Here is an 18,153-nt window from a genome sequence, read left to right as displayed (position 1 = left end):
GTCAATTTCTTGAAGGCATGGACTCCTTGGAGGAATGATCCTTATTTAGGATGAGCACTGAATAAACCGTCTAATCTTAGCTGTTTCTTATTCCTTTTGTGGGCATCTGGTGCCATTCTCTGTTGAATTACTGGAGTCTCCACAGAAGTGGAACATTTGGGTGTGTTGAGTCAATTAGCATCATCGGGTTTTAAGCCTGTTTGAGATAAATATCTCTCTACTTTGAGAAGCCAACATGTTCCCAGGCCTTTGACAGTAATGCTTTGAGCATTGCCTCCAGTGTTGAATGAATACTTTGCGGACCATGGTCCAGAACTTAAAGGGTAACTTTGAAGGTATGAGGTGTGAATTGGCTAGGATAGATTGGCGGATGATACTTAAGGGTTTGACTGTGGATGGGCAATGGCAGACATTTAGAGACCGCATGGATGAACTACAACAATTGTACATTCCTGTCTGGCGTAAAAATAAAGGGAAGGTGGCTCAACCGTGGCTATCAAGGGAAGTCAGGGATAGTATTAAAGCCAAGGAAGTGGCATACAAATTGGCCAGAAATAGCAGCGAACCTGGGGACCGGGAGAAATTTAGAACTCAGCAGAGGAGGACAAAGGGTTTGATTAGGGCAGAGAAAATGGATTACGAGAAGAAGCTTGCAGGGAACATTAAGATGGATTGCAAAAGTTTCTATAGATGTGTAAAGAGAAAACGGTTAGGAAAGACAAACGTAGGTCCCCTGCAGTCAGAATCCGGGGAAGTCATAACGGGGGACAAAGAAATGGCAGACCAATTGAACAAGTACTTTGGTTCGGTATTCACGAAGGAGGACACAAACAACCTTCCGGATATAAACGGGGTCAGAGGGTCCAGTAAGGAGGAGGAACTGAGGGAAATCTTTATTAGTCGGGAAATTGTGTTGGGGAAATTGATGGGATTGAAGGCCGATAAATCCCCAGGGCCTGATGGACTGCATCCCAGAGTACTTAAGGAGGTGGCTTTGGAAATAGCGAATGCATTGACAGTCATTTTCCAACATTCCATTGACTCTGGATCAGTTCCTATCGTGTGGAGGGTAGCCAATGTAACCCCACTTTTTAAAAAAGGAGGGAGAGAGAAAACAGGGAATTATAGACCGGTCAGCCTGATCTCAGTAGTGGGTAAAATGATGGAATCAATTATTAAGGATGTCATAGCAGCGCATTTGGAAAGAGGTGACATGATAGGTCCAAGTCAGCATAGATTTGTGAAAGGGAAATCATGCTTGACAAATCTTGGAATTTTTTGAGGATGTTTCCAGTAGAGTGGACAAGGGAGAACCAGTTGATGTGGTATATTTGGACTTTCAGAAGGCTTTCGACAAGGTCCCACACAAGAGATTAATGTGCAAAGTTAAAGCACATTGGATTGGGGGTAGTGTGCTGACATGGATTGAGAACTGGTTGTCAGACAGGAAGCAAAGAGTAGGAGTAAATGGGTACTTTTCAGAATGGCAGGCAGTGACTAGTGGGGTACCGCAAGGTTCTGTGCTGGGGCCTCAGCTGTTTACACTGTACATTAATGATTTAGACGAGGGGATTAAATGTAGTATCTCCAAATTTGCGGATGACACCAAGTTGGGTGGCAGTTTGAGCTGCGAGGAGGATGCTATTAGGCTGCAGAGTGACTTGAATAGGTTAGGTGAGTGGGCAAATGCATGGCAGATGAAGTATAATGTGGATAAATGTGAGGTTATCCACTTTGGTGGTAAAAACAGAGACAGACTATTATCTGAATGGTGACGGATTAGGAAAAGGAGAGGTGCAACGCGACCTGGGTGTCATGGTACATCAGTCATTGAAGGTTGGCATGCAGGTCCAGCAGGTGGTTAAGAAAGCAAATGGCATGTTGGCCTTCATAGCGAGGGGATTTGAGTACAGGGGCAGGGAGGTGTTGCTACAGTTGTACAGGGCCTTGGTGAGGCCACACCTGGAGTATTGTGTACAGTTTTGGTCTCCTAACTTGAGGAAGGACATTCTTGCTATTGAGGGAGTGCAGCGAAGATTCACCAGACTGATTCCCAGGATGGCGGGACTGACCTATCAAGAAAGACTGGATCAACTGGGCTTGTATTCACTGGAGTTCAGAAGAATGAGAGGGGACCTCATAGAAACATTTAAAATTCTGACGGGTTTAGACAGGTTGGATGCAGGAAGAATGTTCCCAATGTTGGGGAAGTCCAGAACCAGGGGTCACAGTCTAAGGATAAGGGGTAAGCCATTTAGGACCGAGATGAGGAGAAATTTCTTCACCCAGAGAGTGGTGAACCTGTGGAATTCTCTACCACAGAAAGTAGTTGATTCACTAAATATACTCAAAAGGGAGTTAGATGATGTCCTTACTACTAGGGGGATCAAGGGGTATGGCGAGAAAGCAGGAAGGGGGTACCGAATTTGCATGTTCAGCCATGAACTCATTGAATGGTGGTGCAGGCTAGAAGGGCCGAATGGCCTACTCATGCACCTATTTTCTATGTTTCTATTGCATACCCATGATTGGTGGGATGGGAGGAGAGGAGAGGAGAGGGGCTTGTTGCCCTGTTTTGTACTTGTCTGCAGTAGTCTGACTAAGTCGGCCTCTTTATTTTTGCGCTGATGTCTTTTTGGTACTGCTGACTAAAATTATTTAGTCTTGTGGCATTGTGTATCTAGGATAAGCACTACAGTTTAAAACTGTATACCAATAATTCTGGGAGAGGAAAGTGCATGTTGATTGGAGAGATTTCACTGTTCAGTTTTACTAACCCCTCTTGTAGCTACAGTGAATTATCTGGTCAGTTTTAGTCTGGAACAGAGCTGTTATGACCTCATTTGAAAATTAACTGGATTGCTCATGGCATTGTGTTCCATATTACATTTAATTTAATCATTGGAGCCTTCATTTAATTAAATCATTGGAACTTGATCGTGTCTGTTTTTAAAAACTTGTACTAAATTACTAGATGTTTTCATCCAATTTTTTCTCAACAGCCTTTTTATTGTGCATTAATGATTGAAAGTAATTTATTTTAATGTTTATGAAATTGCAAGAGTGAAATGATACAGATGAAAACATTTATTTTCAGCTACAATATGTCCCACAGTGAAACCAGCTGAGCCGCAATCTTTACCGAGTACGAGTTCATTATCCACTGGTGTGTCCACTGCTTCACTTCTGCCTGCAGTCTCTCAACATTCTGCTACCTTGTCCAGCTTGAACCAGACCGTTGAATTGCCCAGCAGCTCCCTTTCACAAATTAGCAGGTATGTCATATCAACTGTTAATTCTTTATTGAAAAACCAGTTCAGTTAGATGTAATAAACAGAACCTACCGTACGGCGAATGTAGTGGTTAAGGAGGACAGTGGAGGGAAGGAAATGACATAAAACTGTTGGGGTTGCAATATTAAGAAAAATGGGAAACAAAATGGAGACACAAGCAAAAGACAGAAAGGAGATGAGTAAAAGTGGAGGGCAGAGAAACCCAAGGCTGTACAGCAAAATTCTAAAGGGTCAAAGTGTAATAAAAAGGCAAGCCTGAAAGCTTGGTGCCTCAGTGCAAGGAGTATTTGGAACCCAGGAGAGGGCTCTGAGCTAGTTAGTGGGTGAGAGCTCATGAACAGGACCCCAAGAAAGAATGCAAAAGGTAGGAGGCAACAGAGCAGAGTAGCACTGGGGTAAGTGTAAACCACAAGGTGATGGGAAGGGACAATATGTATGAATATAAAGGGGCTGCAGGAGGAGTCAAAACTAAAAATCATGATTTTAAAAACTAGTATTAAAACACTCTACCTAAACGCACGCAGCATTCGAAATAAAGTAAATGAGTTGATGGCACAAATCATTACAAATGGGTATGATTTGGTGGCCATTACAGAAACTTGGTTGCAGGGTGGCCAAGACTGGGAATTGAGCATACAGGGGTATCTTACAATTCGGAAAGATAGACAAGAAGGGAAAGGAGGTGGGGTAGCTCTGTTAATAAAGGATGATAGGGCAGTTGTGAGAGATGATATTGGCTCTTATGAACAAAATGTTAAATCATTGTGGGTGGAGATTAGAGATAGTAAGGGGAAAAAGTCACTGGTGGGCATAGTTTATAGGCCCCCAAATAATAACTTTACGGGGCGGACAATAATCAAGGGAATAATGGAGGCATGTGAAAAAGGAACAGCAGTAATCATGGGGGTTTTTAACCTACATATCGATTGATCAAATTGCACGGGGTAGCCTTGAGGAGGAATTCATAGAATGCATACGCGATTGTTTCTTAGAACAGTTTGTTACAGAGCCGACAAGGGAGCAAGCTATCTTAGATCTGGTCCTGTGTAATGACAGGAATAATAAACGATCTCCTAGTAAAAGATCCCCTCGGAATGAGTGATCACAGTATGGTTGAATTTATAATACAGATTGAGGGTGAGGAAGTAGTGCCTCAAACGAGCATACTATGCTTAAAGGGGACTACAGTGGGATGAGGGCAGAGTTGGCTAAAGTAGACTGGAAACACAGACTAAACAGTGGCACAATTGAGGAACAGTGAAGGACTTTTAAGGAACTCTTTCATAGTGCTCAGCAAAAATATATTCGTGAAAAAGGGCGGTAAAAGAAGGGATAACCAGCCGTGGATAAACAAGGAAATAAAGGAGAGTATCAAATTAAAAACCAATGCGTATAAGGTGGCCAAGGTGATTGGGAAAATTTTAAACGACAGCAAAGAATGACAAAGCAATAAAGAAAGGAAAGATAGATTACGAAAGTAAACTTGCTCAAAATATAAAAACAGATAGTGAAAGCTTTTACTGATATATAAAACGGAAGAGAGTGACTTAAGTAAATGTTGGTCCCTGAGAAGATGAGAAGGGGAATTTAATAATGGGAAATGTGGAAATAGCTGAGACCTTAAACAATTATTTTCCTGCGGTCTTCACAGTGGAAGACACACAAACCATGCCAAAAATTGCTGGTCACGGGAATGTGGGAAGGGAGGACCTTGAGATCATCACTATCACTGCGGGGGTAGTGCTGGACAGGCTAATAGGACTCGAGGAAGACAAGTCCCCTAGCCTTGATGAAATGCATCCCAGGGTATTAAGAGATGGTGGAAGTTATAGCAGATGCATTCGTTATAATCTACCAAAATTCTCTGGACTTTGGGGAGGTACCAGCGGATTAGAAAGCAGCTATTGTAACGCCTCTATTTATTTAAAAAAAAAGGGGGCAGACAAAAGGCAGGTAACTATAGGCGAGTTAGTTTAACATCTGTAGTGGGGAAAATGCTTGAAGCTGTCATTAAGGAAGAAATAGCGGGATATCTTGATAGGAATAGTGCAATCAAGCAGACGCAACATGGATTCATGGAGGGGAAATCATGTTTAACTAACTTACTGGAATTCTTTGAGGGTATAACGAGCATGGTGGATAGAGGTGTATTTAGATTTCCAAAAGGCATTCGATAAGGTGCCACACAAGTTTACTGCAGAAGATAAAGGTACACTGAGTCAGAGGAAATGTATTAGCATGGATCGAGAATTGGCTGGCTAACAAAGCAGAGAGTCGGGATAAATGGGTCCTTTTTCGGGTTGGAAATCGGTGGTTAGTGGTATGCCACAGGGATCAGTGCAGGGACCACAACTGTTTACAATATACATAGATGACCTGGAAGAGGGGACATAAGAATATAAGAACATAGGAATTAAGAACAGGAGTAGGCCATCTAACCCCTCGAGCCTGCTCCGCCATTCAAAAAGATCATGGCTAATCTGGCCGTGGACTCAGCTCCACTTACCTGCCCGCTCCCTGTAACCCTTAACTCCCTTATTGGTTAAAAATCTATATTCTGATTTTGAACACATTCGATGAGCTAGCCTCAACTGCTTCCTTGGGCAGAGAATTCCATTCCTTCTCAACTCTGTTTTAAATTGGCTCCCCCGTATTTTGAGGCTGTGCCCCCTAGTTCTAGTCTCCCCGACCAGTGGAAACAACCTCTTTGCCTCTATCTTGTCTATCCCTTTCATTATTTTAAATGTTTCTATAAGATCACCCCTCATCCTTCTGAACTCCAACGAGTAAAGACACAGTCTACTCAATCTATCATCATAAGGTAACCCCTTCATCTCCGGAATCAGCCTAGTGAATTGTCTCTGTACCCCCTCCAAAGCTAGTATATCCTTCCTTAAGTAAGGTGACCAAAACTGCACGCAGTACTCCAGGTGCGGCCTCACCAATACCCTGTACAGTTGCAGCAGGACCTCCCTGTTTTTGTACTCCATCCCCCACTCAATGAAGGCCAACATTCCATTCGTCTTCCTGATTACCTGCTGCACCTTCAAAAGAGTTTCATGCACAAGGACCCCTAGGTCCTTCTGCACCGCAGCATGTTGTAATTTCTCCCTATTCAAATAATATTCCCTTTTTTATTTTTTTTTCCCAAGGTGGATGGCCTCACATTTTACGACATTGTATTCCATCTGCCAAACCTTAGCCCATTCACTTAACCTATCTAAATCTCTTTGCAGCCTCTCTTTGCAGTCCTCTACACAACCTGCTTTCCCACTAATCTTTATCATCTGAAAATTTTGTTACACTACACTCTGTCCCCTCTTCCAGGTCATCTATGTATATTGTAAACAGTTGTGGTCCCAGCACCAATCCGTGTGGCACACCACTGACCACCAATTTCCAACCCGAAAAGGACCCATTTATCCCGACTCTGCTTTCTGTTAGCTAGCCACTTCTCTATCCATGCTAATACATTTCCTCTGACTCTGCATACCTTTATCTTCTGCAGTAACCTTTTGTATGGCACCTTATCGAATGCCTTTTGGAAATCTAAATACACCACATCCATCGGTACACCTCTATCCACCATGCTCGTTATACCCTCAAAGAATTCCAGTAAGTTAGTTAAACATGATTTCCCCTTCATGAATCCATGTTGCGTCTGCTTGATTGCACTATTCCTATCTAGATGTCCCGCTATTTCTTCCTTAATGATAGCTTCAAGCATTTTCCCCACTACAGATGTTAAACTAACCGGCCTATAGTTACCTGCCTTTTGTCTGCCCCCTTTTTTTAAACAGAGGCGTTACATTAGCTGCTTTCCAATCCGCTGGTACCTCCCCAGAGTCCAGAGAATTTTGGTAGATTATAATGAATGTATCTGCTATAACTTCCGCCATCTCTTTTTTAATACCCTGGGATGCATTTCATCAGGACCAGGGGACTTGTCGACTTTGAGTCCCATTAGCCTGTCCAGCCCTACCCTCCCTAGTGATGGTGATTGTCTCAAGGTCCTCCCTTCCCACATTCCCGTGACCAGCAATTTCTGGCATGGTTTTTGTGTCTTCCACTGTGAAGACCGAAGCAAAATAATTGTTTAAGGTCTCAGCCATTTCCACATTTCCTATTATTAAATCCCCCTTCTCATCTTCGAAGGGACCAACATTTACTTTAGTCACTCTTTTCCATTTTATATATCGGTAAAAGCTTTTACTATCTGTTTTTATGTAGTGTAGTGTAACAAAATTTGCAGATGACAGATTAGTGGGAAAGCGGGTTGTGTAGAGGACACAGGCTGCAAAGAAATTTAGATAGGTTCAGCAAATGGGCTAAGGTTTGGCAGATGGCATACAATGTTGGAAAATGAGAGGTCATCCACTTTGGGGGGTTGGGGGGCGGAAACAGTAAAAGGGAATATTATTTGAATGGGGAGAAATTACAACATGCTGCGGTGCAGAGGGACCGGGGGGTCCTTGTGCCTGAATCCCAAAAAGTTAGTTTGCCGGTGCAGCAGGTAATCAGGAAGGCGAATAGAAAAGTTGGCCTTCATTGCGAGAGGGATGGAGTACAAAAGCAGGGAGGTCCTGCTGCAACTGTACAGGGTATTGGTGAGGCCGCACCTGGAGTACTGCGTGCAGTTTTGGTCACCTTACTTAAGGAAGGATATACTGGCTTTGGAGGGGGTACAGAGACGATTCACTCGGCTGATTCTGGAGATGAGGGGGTTACCTTATGATAGATTGAGTAGACTGGGTCTTTACTCGTTGGAGTTCAGAAGGATGAGAGGTGATCTTATAGAAACATTTAAAATAATGAAAGGGATAGACAAGATAGAGGCAGAGAGGTTGTTTCCACTGGTCGGGAAGACTAGAACTAGGGGGCACAGCCTCAAAATACGGGGGGAGCCAATTTAAAATCGAGTTGAGAAGGAATTTCTTCTCCCAGAGGGTTGTGAATCTGTGGAATGCTCTGCCCAAGGAAGCAGTTGAGGCTAGCTCATAAAATGTATTCAAAATCACAGATAGATTTTTAACCAATAAGGGAATTAAGGGTTATGGGGAGCGGGTGGGTAAGTGGTGCTGAGTCCACGGCCAGATCAGCCATGATCCTTTTGAATGGCGGAGCAGGCTCGAGGGGCTAGATGGCCTACTCCTGTTCCTAATTCTTATGTTCTTACATAATGGGGACCTTCAGACACCAATTGGAATGGAAGGACTTTGCCTAGCCTTGATGAAAAATGACTTCATCTGGGGCAAGACCAGGATCCAAATATTCCTGGCTAACATTTGCAATGGGGAGATATTGGTGGGTGGGGGCAAAGGGAAGCCAGCCTTAGGGGCACGTTTTAAAGCCATAAAAAAAAATATTGGTGTCCAGAATCTTAAATAAGAGATAATTTACCTGATTGCAAGTACATTATGGAGCATTGGATATTGAAGTACATTATGGACCATTGCATCCAAGAAAATTGAGGTTGATATTTGTAGGTAGTTTGGAGAAGTTTACGGTAGCAGGTGTTAATGGAGTCTTTGCCTATCCTAAGAGTGCAGTGCCACTTCCATTCCTGTATATTCCTATGTTCCTTTGAGACTGGGATAAGATTGGTCAAACTGGGAGGAGGTTCTATAGTGCTTCCAGGACTGGTTCCTTAATCTATATGTTGCATACCGAACAAGGAAGGATGTAGTGCTAATTCAGACAAGTTGGAGAACATTTGGGAAATGTCACCCTGATGATCACTTTGAAAATTGAGAGAGCTATCAATGGTATTAGATTGCATTTAATTTTAGCAGGATGAAAGGGCTTTAGCCCAGATGAACTGGGACAAAAAATGGCAAATCCCATGTCACACTAGCAATGCAAGGTATTTAAATAGATGGATAGAGTAAAAGTTTTGGACCAAGCTGCATCAAGGGTGAGTGGTTTCCATGGATAAACATAGATCAGAGCAAAATTGGTTTTAAAAGATGTACGTGATGAGTATCGGGATAATAAACAAAACAGAAGTATTGGGGAAGTGAACAGGCTAAGTATGATCAGTTTCTTAAACGATAATCAGTTTCTCAAATGTTGAGGTTATGGGGAGCGAGCAGGTAAGTGGAGTTGAGTCCATGATCTTATTGAATGGTGGAGCAGGCTTGAGGGGCCATATGGACTACTGTTTCTATTATGTTCTTATGAAACAAGACTGGAAGTTAACATTAGGAAACTGCAAGAGGTTTTATAAGCACATAACTAAAAGGACAGTCGAGGAGGTAGGAACATAGATGAAATGGTGACCATCTTGTACTTGAATGAGTGGTAGAGATGCCCAAATATAAGTATCTGAGGAGGGTGTGAAGGTATTCAAGAGGAAACTGCATTAATATTAATGGAACTAATAGTAGAAGTCACTAGGCTCAGTTGGTATGCATCCCAGGATACTGTTGGAGGTTAGAGTTGATAGTAGAGGCACTGACATTAATTTTCCAAAAATTTATGGAAAATAGAATTGTTGAGAGTAGAGGGTTACAAAATGTACATGCTATTCAATAGAGGGGAAAGGATAAGATACAAAATTATAGGGCAGTTAGTCTTGCCTTAGCTGTGGGTGAACTTGGAGTTCATAATAGGTGAACACTTAGCAAAAGCATAGACTAATGGGGGATAGTGAGCATGAATTTCAGATGGCTGGGTTGTACTCAACTAATTTGGATAGTGCCGTACATGCATCTGCCCCTATTCTGCAGTGCATTGAGATTTTTTTAATTTTCTTACTCTCTCGCATAACGAATATATCTGTACAAGAAACTCTTAAGTTGAAAATTTAAATTAAGTTTTTCATTCATTTTTAGAAGATTTGAGGAAATGTTTACTGACTGAACTTTTAATGGCTCTCTACATTTGTATGTAGGTTACATTGATGGATAAAGTTGAAATGTGGGATAATGGTTCAGCAGTGCCCCAGAACTGGGATGTGGCTTTGTGCTCATTGCTTCTCACTTGAGGGTATTGTCCATGCAGTGTGTTGTGGGGTGAGAATGATGAGCAGTGGATCAAAGCTTTCCTATGGAACTCGAAAAATAGATGCATTGACCTGTACCACATTCTTTATCCAAGTAGCTGATTGGATGTCAGTTTTGAAATATTGACCATCGGTCTTTGTGCTTTGGTGAATAAGTATTTTTTAAATGACTATCTTCAGCTTTGAAAGTGGATAAATCCCCAGGTCCGGATGAAATGTATCCCAGGCTGTTAAGCGAAGCAAAAGGAAATAGCAGAGGCCCTGACTAGCATTTTCCAATCTTCTCTGGCTTCAGGTGTGGTGCCGGAGGACTGCTAATGTGGTACCTTTGGCCTGTCCCTTTCTCCCTTTTTTAAACAATCAGCCTAACCTTGGTGATGGGAAAATTAATGGAAAGAATTCTGAGGGACAGCATAAATCTTCATTTAGAAAGACACTGATTCATCAAGGATAGTCACTACAGATTTAAGGGAAGGTCGTGTCTAACAAACTTTGAATTTTTTGAGGAAGTAACAAGGAGGGTAGATGAGGGTAGTGCATTTGTGTGTATGGATTTTAGCAAGGCTTTTGATAAGGTTCCACATGGCAGACTGGTTACTAAAGTAAAAGCCCATGGGATTCAGGACAAAGTGACAAGTTGGATCCAAAATTGGCTGAGGTAGGAAGCGGAAGGGTAATGGTTGATGGGTGTTTTTGTGACTGGACGGCTGTTTCCAGTGGGGTTCCGCAGGGCTCAGTACTAGGTCCTTTGCATTTTGTGATTTACATCAATGATCTAGACTTGAATATAGGGGGTATGATTAAGAAGTTTGCAGATGATACTAAAATCGGCTGCATGGTTGATAACGAAGAAGAAAGCTATAGACTGCCGGAAGATATTGATAAACTGGTCAGGTGGGTAGAACAGTGGCAAATTGAATTCAATCCAGAGAAGTGTGAGACTGCATTTGGGGAGGGCTAACAAGGAAAGGGAATACACATTAAATGGTAGTACACTGAGAAATATAGTGGAACAAAGGGACCTTGGAGTGCAGGTCCACAGATCCCTGAAGGTAGCAGGCCAGGTAGACAAGGTGATTAAGAAGGCATGCAGAATACAAGAGCAGGGGAGTTATGCTTGAACTGTATAAAACAGTAGTTAGGCCACAGTTAGAGTACTGCATGCAGTTCTAGTCACCACATTACAGGAAATATGTGATTGCACTACAGCGGGTACAGAGGAGATTTACAAGGATGTTGCTGGGAGTAGAGAATCTTAGCTTTGAGGAAAGATTGGATAGGCTGGGTTTGTTTTCCTTGGAACAGATGAGGCTGAGGGGAGATCTTATTGAGGTGTATAAAATTGAGGGGCCTAGATGATGGATAGAAAGGACCTATTTCCCTTAGCAGAGGGGGCAAAAACCAGGGGAGCATCGATTAAAAGTAATTGGTAGAAAGTTGAGAGGGGATTTGAGAGGAAATTTCGAGTGTTGTGGGGGTCTGGAACTCACTGCCTGAAAGGGTGGTAAAGGCAGAAACCCTCACCATGTTTATAAAAAAAAAAGTACTTGGATGTGCACTTGAAGTGCCGTAACCTACAGGGCTATTAACCTAGAGCTGGAAAGTGGGATTAAGCTGGGTGGCTCTTTGTTGGTCGGCGTGGGCCCGATGGGCCGAAATGGCCTCCTTCCATGCTATAACTTTCTATGATTCAATGTTCAAGTCCTCTAACATTATTACTGCATCATGCATGGTGCAATTTAGCTTAACCATTTTTTCTTGCAACATTTTTTATGCAGTTCCTTGCCAAACCACCAAAGCAGCAGCCTTCCTTCTGCCTCTTCACTAGCTGCAAGCTCATCACATGCAGTAAGTATGTTAACTGTTATAAAATATGTATGAGTCCTGGTGCTGAATGTTTTTATATTCAATGATTTAAATCTGCTTTCATAGTGATTTGTTATATCCAGTGAACCAAATGTTGAATGACCACAATCTATTAACTTTTTTATGTTGGCTTCTTTACTTTGTTTTGAGGTTCAACAACAGCAGATTGTTTATGTAGTGCCTTTAATGTCGAACAGCCAGGAGAGGCTAAAGATTTTACTGGGGACCAGAGTATCAAAGGTGGTGAGGGAGTGATTGAACAGATCGAAAACTGCAAAATATTATGGCAAATGGAGGCTCGGCTGTTGGGAGTTTGAAAGTGCATTTGTAAGTGAGTTAGAGGAACTATCTTTTCCAGGGACTGGTGCTGAAGGAAGTGGGGTTGGAGGGTGGTGGTTGGGTGGTATGGGATATAAGGAAGTGGTTGGAGATGACCTTGTCTGTGTGTTGAGATCATGGAGTAGTGGGGTCACATGAGATGGTCAGGCTGAATATGGGTAGGAGAGTTTATATGAAAGAAAAATCCTGCAGGGCTAGAGGGAAAGGGCAGGGGAGTGGGACGAGCTGAGGTGCTCTTGGAGCACTGCACGGGCTTGACGGGTCGAATGGCTGACTTCAGTGCTGTAAGCATTCTATGACTCCAAATGGAAGGGGGAGGTTTAAGGAAGATGGGGCCTGTGAATTTGGTGGCTAGAGGGCCAAGCAAGTGGAGATTGAAATCACCAAGGATGAGGAAGTGCTCGGTGCTGAGGGAGGCAAGATAGCTTGGTAAGAAACTGGGTGGGCTAGTAGAGGAGGATGATTTTCAAGGAGAGGCGAGAGGGGTGGAGCAAGATGAGGTGCTTGCAGAAGATACCAGCGGGAGAGACGAGGTGTGATTTGATAAACACTGCTATTGTGACAGTTTTGGTGAGGCATATGGTCGAAAGTATAGCCAGTTGGGAGACTTCCGTAACCATTGAACCAAGTTTCTGTCAAAGCCAGGGTGCAATTGTCCGCACTAAGGTAGTGGATAGCAAAGGGCCTTGTTCCTAAATGATGTTTGTTCTGGAGGGAAATATTTAGGGGTGGTGATTATTGATCACAGGCGTGCGAGGGATGTTTGGCAAGAGAGTAGGATGGAGGAGTTGGAATTCTTGTTCATAAGGCAGTAATGGGTATGTCCATTGGAGGATGCCAAGACTTGGAGGTTAGCTGTGGGCTTATCAAAGGTGTATTCAAGCTTGGGGTGGTGGCAGGAGAGTGGGAAGGCAAGAAGTAATTGGTTGGGTGGGCAGCCGTGTGAAGTTCAGTGACTTGGTCACTGCTATTTTAGCAATACAATACATTGTTTTTTTTTCTCTCCCTGCAGCACACAAATGTTGACAGCAGTTTGCAGACTTCTGCAACTTTCTCCACTCCTTTGACAATTACTACAATCACCACCTCATCAGTCAGTGTCTCCAACAGCCTAAACACTACAAACAGCCTTGGACTGAGTGCCACCAGTGTAACCATGCCAAGTGCTACCACACGGGCAGTTCCTTCTGTGTCATCAGGTAGAAAGTCTTTTCATTATTAAATATCTTCTGTGAAAAGGGGGTTTGTGTGCTTTTTTTTTCCCTGTTTGTTTCCAGATGTTATAATTTGTTCATAACTGAATTAGAGGTTCTCAAACTTCAACCAGGATCTACCAAAAGTGTCTGCCCTCTTAGCCTTCTACATTAAATATTTTTCTCCTCTACCCCACTCTCATTACTCATTCATTCTTTTCTCTTGCTTTCTTTCCTCTTCCTTTATCTCACAATGCTGCAATTAGAGTTTTCACTTTTACAAAAGATTGGACAATTTGTTTGTGCTAAGATACAGCAGTAGATAAGCAATGGCAAATATTTAAAGAATGAATTCATAATTCGCAACGAATATACATTCCCTTAAGGAATAAAAACCTTACAGGAAAAATGGTCCAACTGTGGCCGAGAAGTTAGATCATGTTGGATTGAAGGGAAAAGGCTTATAATGCCAAAAAGAATAGAGTCTGAGGATTGGGAGGATCTTTGAATTCAGCAAAGGAGGACCAAGAAATTGAGAGAAAATAGAATTGAGTAAACTATCTCGAGACACATCAAGATTGTAAAAGCTTCTTGGTATGCAAAAAGAGATTGGCAAAAGTAAACGGGTCGCTTGGAGACTAACAAATGATAATGAAATTAGGAAATGGCAGACGTTCACTAATACTTCATATCTGTCTTCACGGTAGAACGCACAAAAAACATTCTAGAAATAGTGGGGAACCAAGGGTCCAGCAAGTATGAAAAACTTAAAAAATTATTATTGAAGAAATACTGGAGAAATCAATAGGACTAAAAGCTGACCATTCTCCTGGACCTGGTGGCCTATATCCTAGGGTTTTAAGAGGTAGCTACAAAGATAGTGAATGCATTGGTTTTGATCTTCTAGAATTCCTGAGATTCTCGAACCCCACTATTCAAGAAAGAAGGAAGTGAGAAAATGGGGACCTACAGGCCAGTTAGCCTGACAGTAGGGAAAATGCTAGGATCTATTGTTGGGGACGTGATAACAGGGCATTTATGCTTGGGCAGAATCAACATTGATTTATGAAAGGGCAATAGTGTTTGAAAAATATTAGTTTCTTTTGAGGTTGTAACTAGCAGTCTGGATAAGGGGAACTGGTGGATAGGATACAGTGTTCTTGGATTTTCAAGCAGCATTCGATAAGGTGTTACACAAAGTAGGGCTCATGGAATTGGGGTTAATGTTAGTGAACAGACAGAAAACAGGGTAGGAATAAACTTTTCGGGTTGGCAGACTAACTAGTGGGGTACTGCAAGGATTCTTGCTTGGGCCTCGGTCATCTACAATGTATAGCGAAGACTTGGATGAGGGGACTGAGTGTAATGTATCCAAGTCTATTGACAATAAAAAAATTAGATGGGAAAGTAAGCTGTGAAGAGGATGCAAGGAGAATGCAAAAAGATTTAGACAGGTTAAGTGGGCAAGAACGTGGCAGATGGAGTATAATGTGAAGTGTGAAGTTATCCACTTTGGTAGAAAAGTAGAATATTTTTTTTAAATGGCGAGACTGGGAAATGTTGGTATTCAGAGAGACCAATCACAGTTAACATGCAGGTACAGCACGCAGTTAGGAAAGCAAATTGTATGTCTATTTATTGTGTGATATCAAGAAATGGCTGCGCGTACTGGATAAAGCAAAGGCAATGGGCCCTGACAACATCCCGGCTGTCATGCTGAAGACTTGTGCTCCAGAACTAGCTGTGCCTCTCGCCAAGCTGTTCCAGTACAGCTACAACACTGGCATCTATCTGACAATGTTGAAAACTGCCCAGATATGTCCTGTCCACAAAAAGCAGGACAAATCCAATTACCGCCCCATCACACTCCATCAGCGCAGTGATGGAAGATGTCGTCGACATTGCTATCAAGCGACACATGCTCATCAATAACTTCCTCACTGATGCCCAGTTTGTATTTTGAACTGTTTGGACCACTTGGCTCATTACAGCCTTGGCCCAAACATGAACGAAAGAGCTGAATTCCAGATGTGAGTTGAGTGACTGCCCTTGACATCAAGGCAGCATTTGACAGTATGGAGCAGCAAGGAACCCTTGTAAAACTAAAGTCAATGGGCATTAGGGGGAAAACTCTCCTGACTGGAGTCATACCTTGCACAAAGGAAGATGGTTGTGGTGGTTGGAGGCCAATCATCACAGCCCCAGGACATAGCTGCAGGAATTTGTCAGGGCAGTGTCCAAGGCCCAACCATCTTCAATTGCTTCATCAATGATCTTCCCTCCATCATAAAGTCAGAAGTGGGATGTTCGCTGTTGACTGCAGAGTTCAGTGCCATTCGCAACTTCTCAGTTAATGAAGCAGTCCATGTCCACATGCAGCAAAACCTGGATGAAATTCAGACTTTGACTGATGACTGGCAAGTAACATTTGCGCCACACAAGTGCCAAGTAATGACTATCTCCAACAAGCCAGCGTCTAACTACCGCCGCTTGACATTCAATGGCATTGCCATTGCTGAATCCCCCACCATCAACATCCTGGGGGGATATCATTGACCAGAAACTTAACTGGACCAGCCACATAAATACTGTGGCTAGTGGCTTGCCTGACTCCCCAGAGCCTTTCCACTATGTTCAAGGCACAAGTCAGGAGTGTGGTGGAATGCTCTCCACTTGCCTGGATGAGTGCAGCTCCAACAACACAAGAAGCTTGACACCATCCAAGACAAAGCAGCCTGCTTGATTAGCACCCCATCCACTACCTTAAAACGTTCATTCTACCACCAGAGCACCATAGCTGCAATGTGTACCCTCTGCAAGATGCATTGCAGCAACTCACCAAAGCTTCAGCACCTTCCAAACCCGCAACCTCATCACCTGGAAGGGCAAGGATCTTTTATGTTTCAATAAGATCACACCTCATTCTTCTAAACTCCAATGAGTAAAGGCCCAACCTGCTCAACCTTTCTTCATCATTCAACCCCTTCATCTCAGGAATCAAACTGGTGAATCTCTGAACTGCCTCCAATGCAAGTATATCCCTCTTTAAATAAGGAGACCAAGACTGCACGCAGTACTCCAGGTGTGGCCTCATCAATACCCTTTACAGTTGTAGCAGGACCTCTCTGCTTTTATACTCTCTTCCCCTTGCAATAAAGGGCAACATTCCATTTGCCTTCCTGATTACCGACATTACCTGCGCACTCACTCTTTGTATTTCATGCACAAGACCCCCAGGTTCCTCGACTGCAGCATTTTGTAATCTCTCTCCATCTAAAGAATTACCTATATATTTTTCCTGCCAAAGTGGGATAACCTCATTCTTTCCCACATTATACTCCATCTGCCAAATATTTGCCCACTCACTTAGCTTGTTGCAGATTGTGCATCTTCCTCACAACTTGCTTTCTCACCCATCTTTGTATCAGTAAACTTGGCTAGATTACCCTCCGTCCCTTCATCCAAGTCATCAATATGGATTGTAAATAGTTGAGGCCCTAGCACCAATCGCTGTGCCACCCCACTAGTTACTGTTTGTCAACCAATGGAAGTCAAAAAGGGGAGAGTAAGACTCTCGGAGGGTTTAGTACAGGATAGAAACATAGAAAATAGGTGCAGGAGTGGGCCATTCGACCCTTCAAGCCTGCACCACCTTTCAATAAGATCATGGCTGATCATTCACCTCAATACCCCTTTCCTGCTTTCTCTCCATACCCCTTGATCCCTTTAGCCGTAAGGGCCATATCTAATTCCCTCTTGAATATATCTAACGAACTGGCATCAACAACTCTCTGCGGTAGAGAATTCCACAGGTTCACAACTCTGAGTGACACAGTTTCTCATCATCTTGGTCCTAAATGGCTTACCCCTTATCCTTCGACTGTGACCCCTGGCTCTGGACTCCCCAAACATCGGGAACATCCTTCCTGCATCTAACCTGTCCAGTCCCGTCAGAATTTTATGTCTCTGAGATCCCTCATTCTTCTAAACTCCAGTGAATACAGGCCCAGTCGATCCAGTTTCTCCTCATGTCAGTCCTACCATCCCGGGAATCAGTCTGGTGAACCTTCGCTGCACTCCCGCAATAGCAAAAACATCCTTCCTCAGATTAGGAGACCAAAACTGAACACACTATTCCAGGTGAGGCCTCACCAACGCCCTGTACAACTGCAGTAAGACCGCCCGACTCCTATACTCCAATCCCCTAGCTATGAAGGCCAACATGCCATTTGCCTTCACCGCCTGCTGCACCTGCATGCCAACCTTCAATGACACCCAGGTCTCGTTGCACCTCCCCTTTTCCTAATCTGCCATTCAGATAATCTTTCTTGTTTTTGCCACCAAAGTGGATAACTTCATTTATCCACATTATACTGCATCTGCCATGCATTTGCCCACTCGCCTAGCCTATCTGTTACCCTGCAGCCTCTTAGCATTCTCCTCACAGCTCACACCGCCA

At 43.1% G+C, this 18,153-nt stretch overlaps 1 protein-coding gene across 10 annotated transcripts in view; it reads left to right on the top strand.

Moving 5' to 3' along the window:
- The window catches only part of ubap2a (ubiquitin associated protein 2a), a 134,093-nt gene that overhangs the window by 79,974 nt on the left and 35,966 nt on the right, over positions 1-18,153 (top strand). For 7 of the 10 annotated variants that reach the window (XM_070868178.1, XM_070868137.1, XM_070868116.1 and 4 more), the window contains 3 exons: positions 3,098-3,275; positions 12,075-12,144; positions 13,514-13,700. In XM_070868178.1, coding sequence (XP_070724279.1) covers positions 3,098-3,275; positions 12,075-12,144; positions 13,514-13,700 — 435 coding nt within the window. The remainder of the gene's footprint in view (positions 1-3,097; positions 3,276-12,074; positions 12,145-13,513; positions 13,701-18,153) is intronic. The other 3 variants (XM_070868169.1, XM_070868145.1, XM_070868126.1) reach the window with 1 other exon arrangement.

The sequence above is a fragment of the Pristiophorus japonicus genome, chromosome 2 (assembly GCF_044704955.1).
Source record: "Pristiophorus japonicus isolate sPriJap1 chromosome 2, sPriJap1.hap1, whole genome shotgun sequence".
In the NCBI taxonomy this organism is placed as follows: Eukaryota; Metazoa; Chordata; class Chondrichthyes; family Pristiophoridae; genus Pristiophorus; species Pristiophorus japonicus.
Note: the sequence above shows the minus strand (reverse complement) of the source record. Positions and strands in the feature narration are given on the sequence as shown.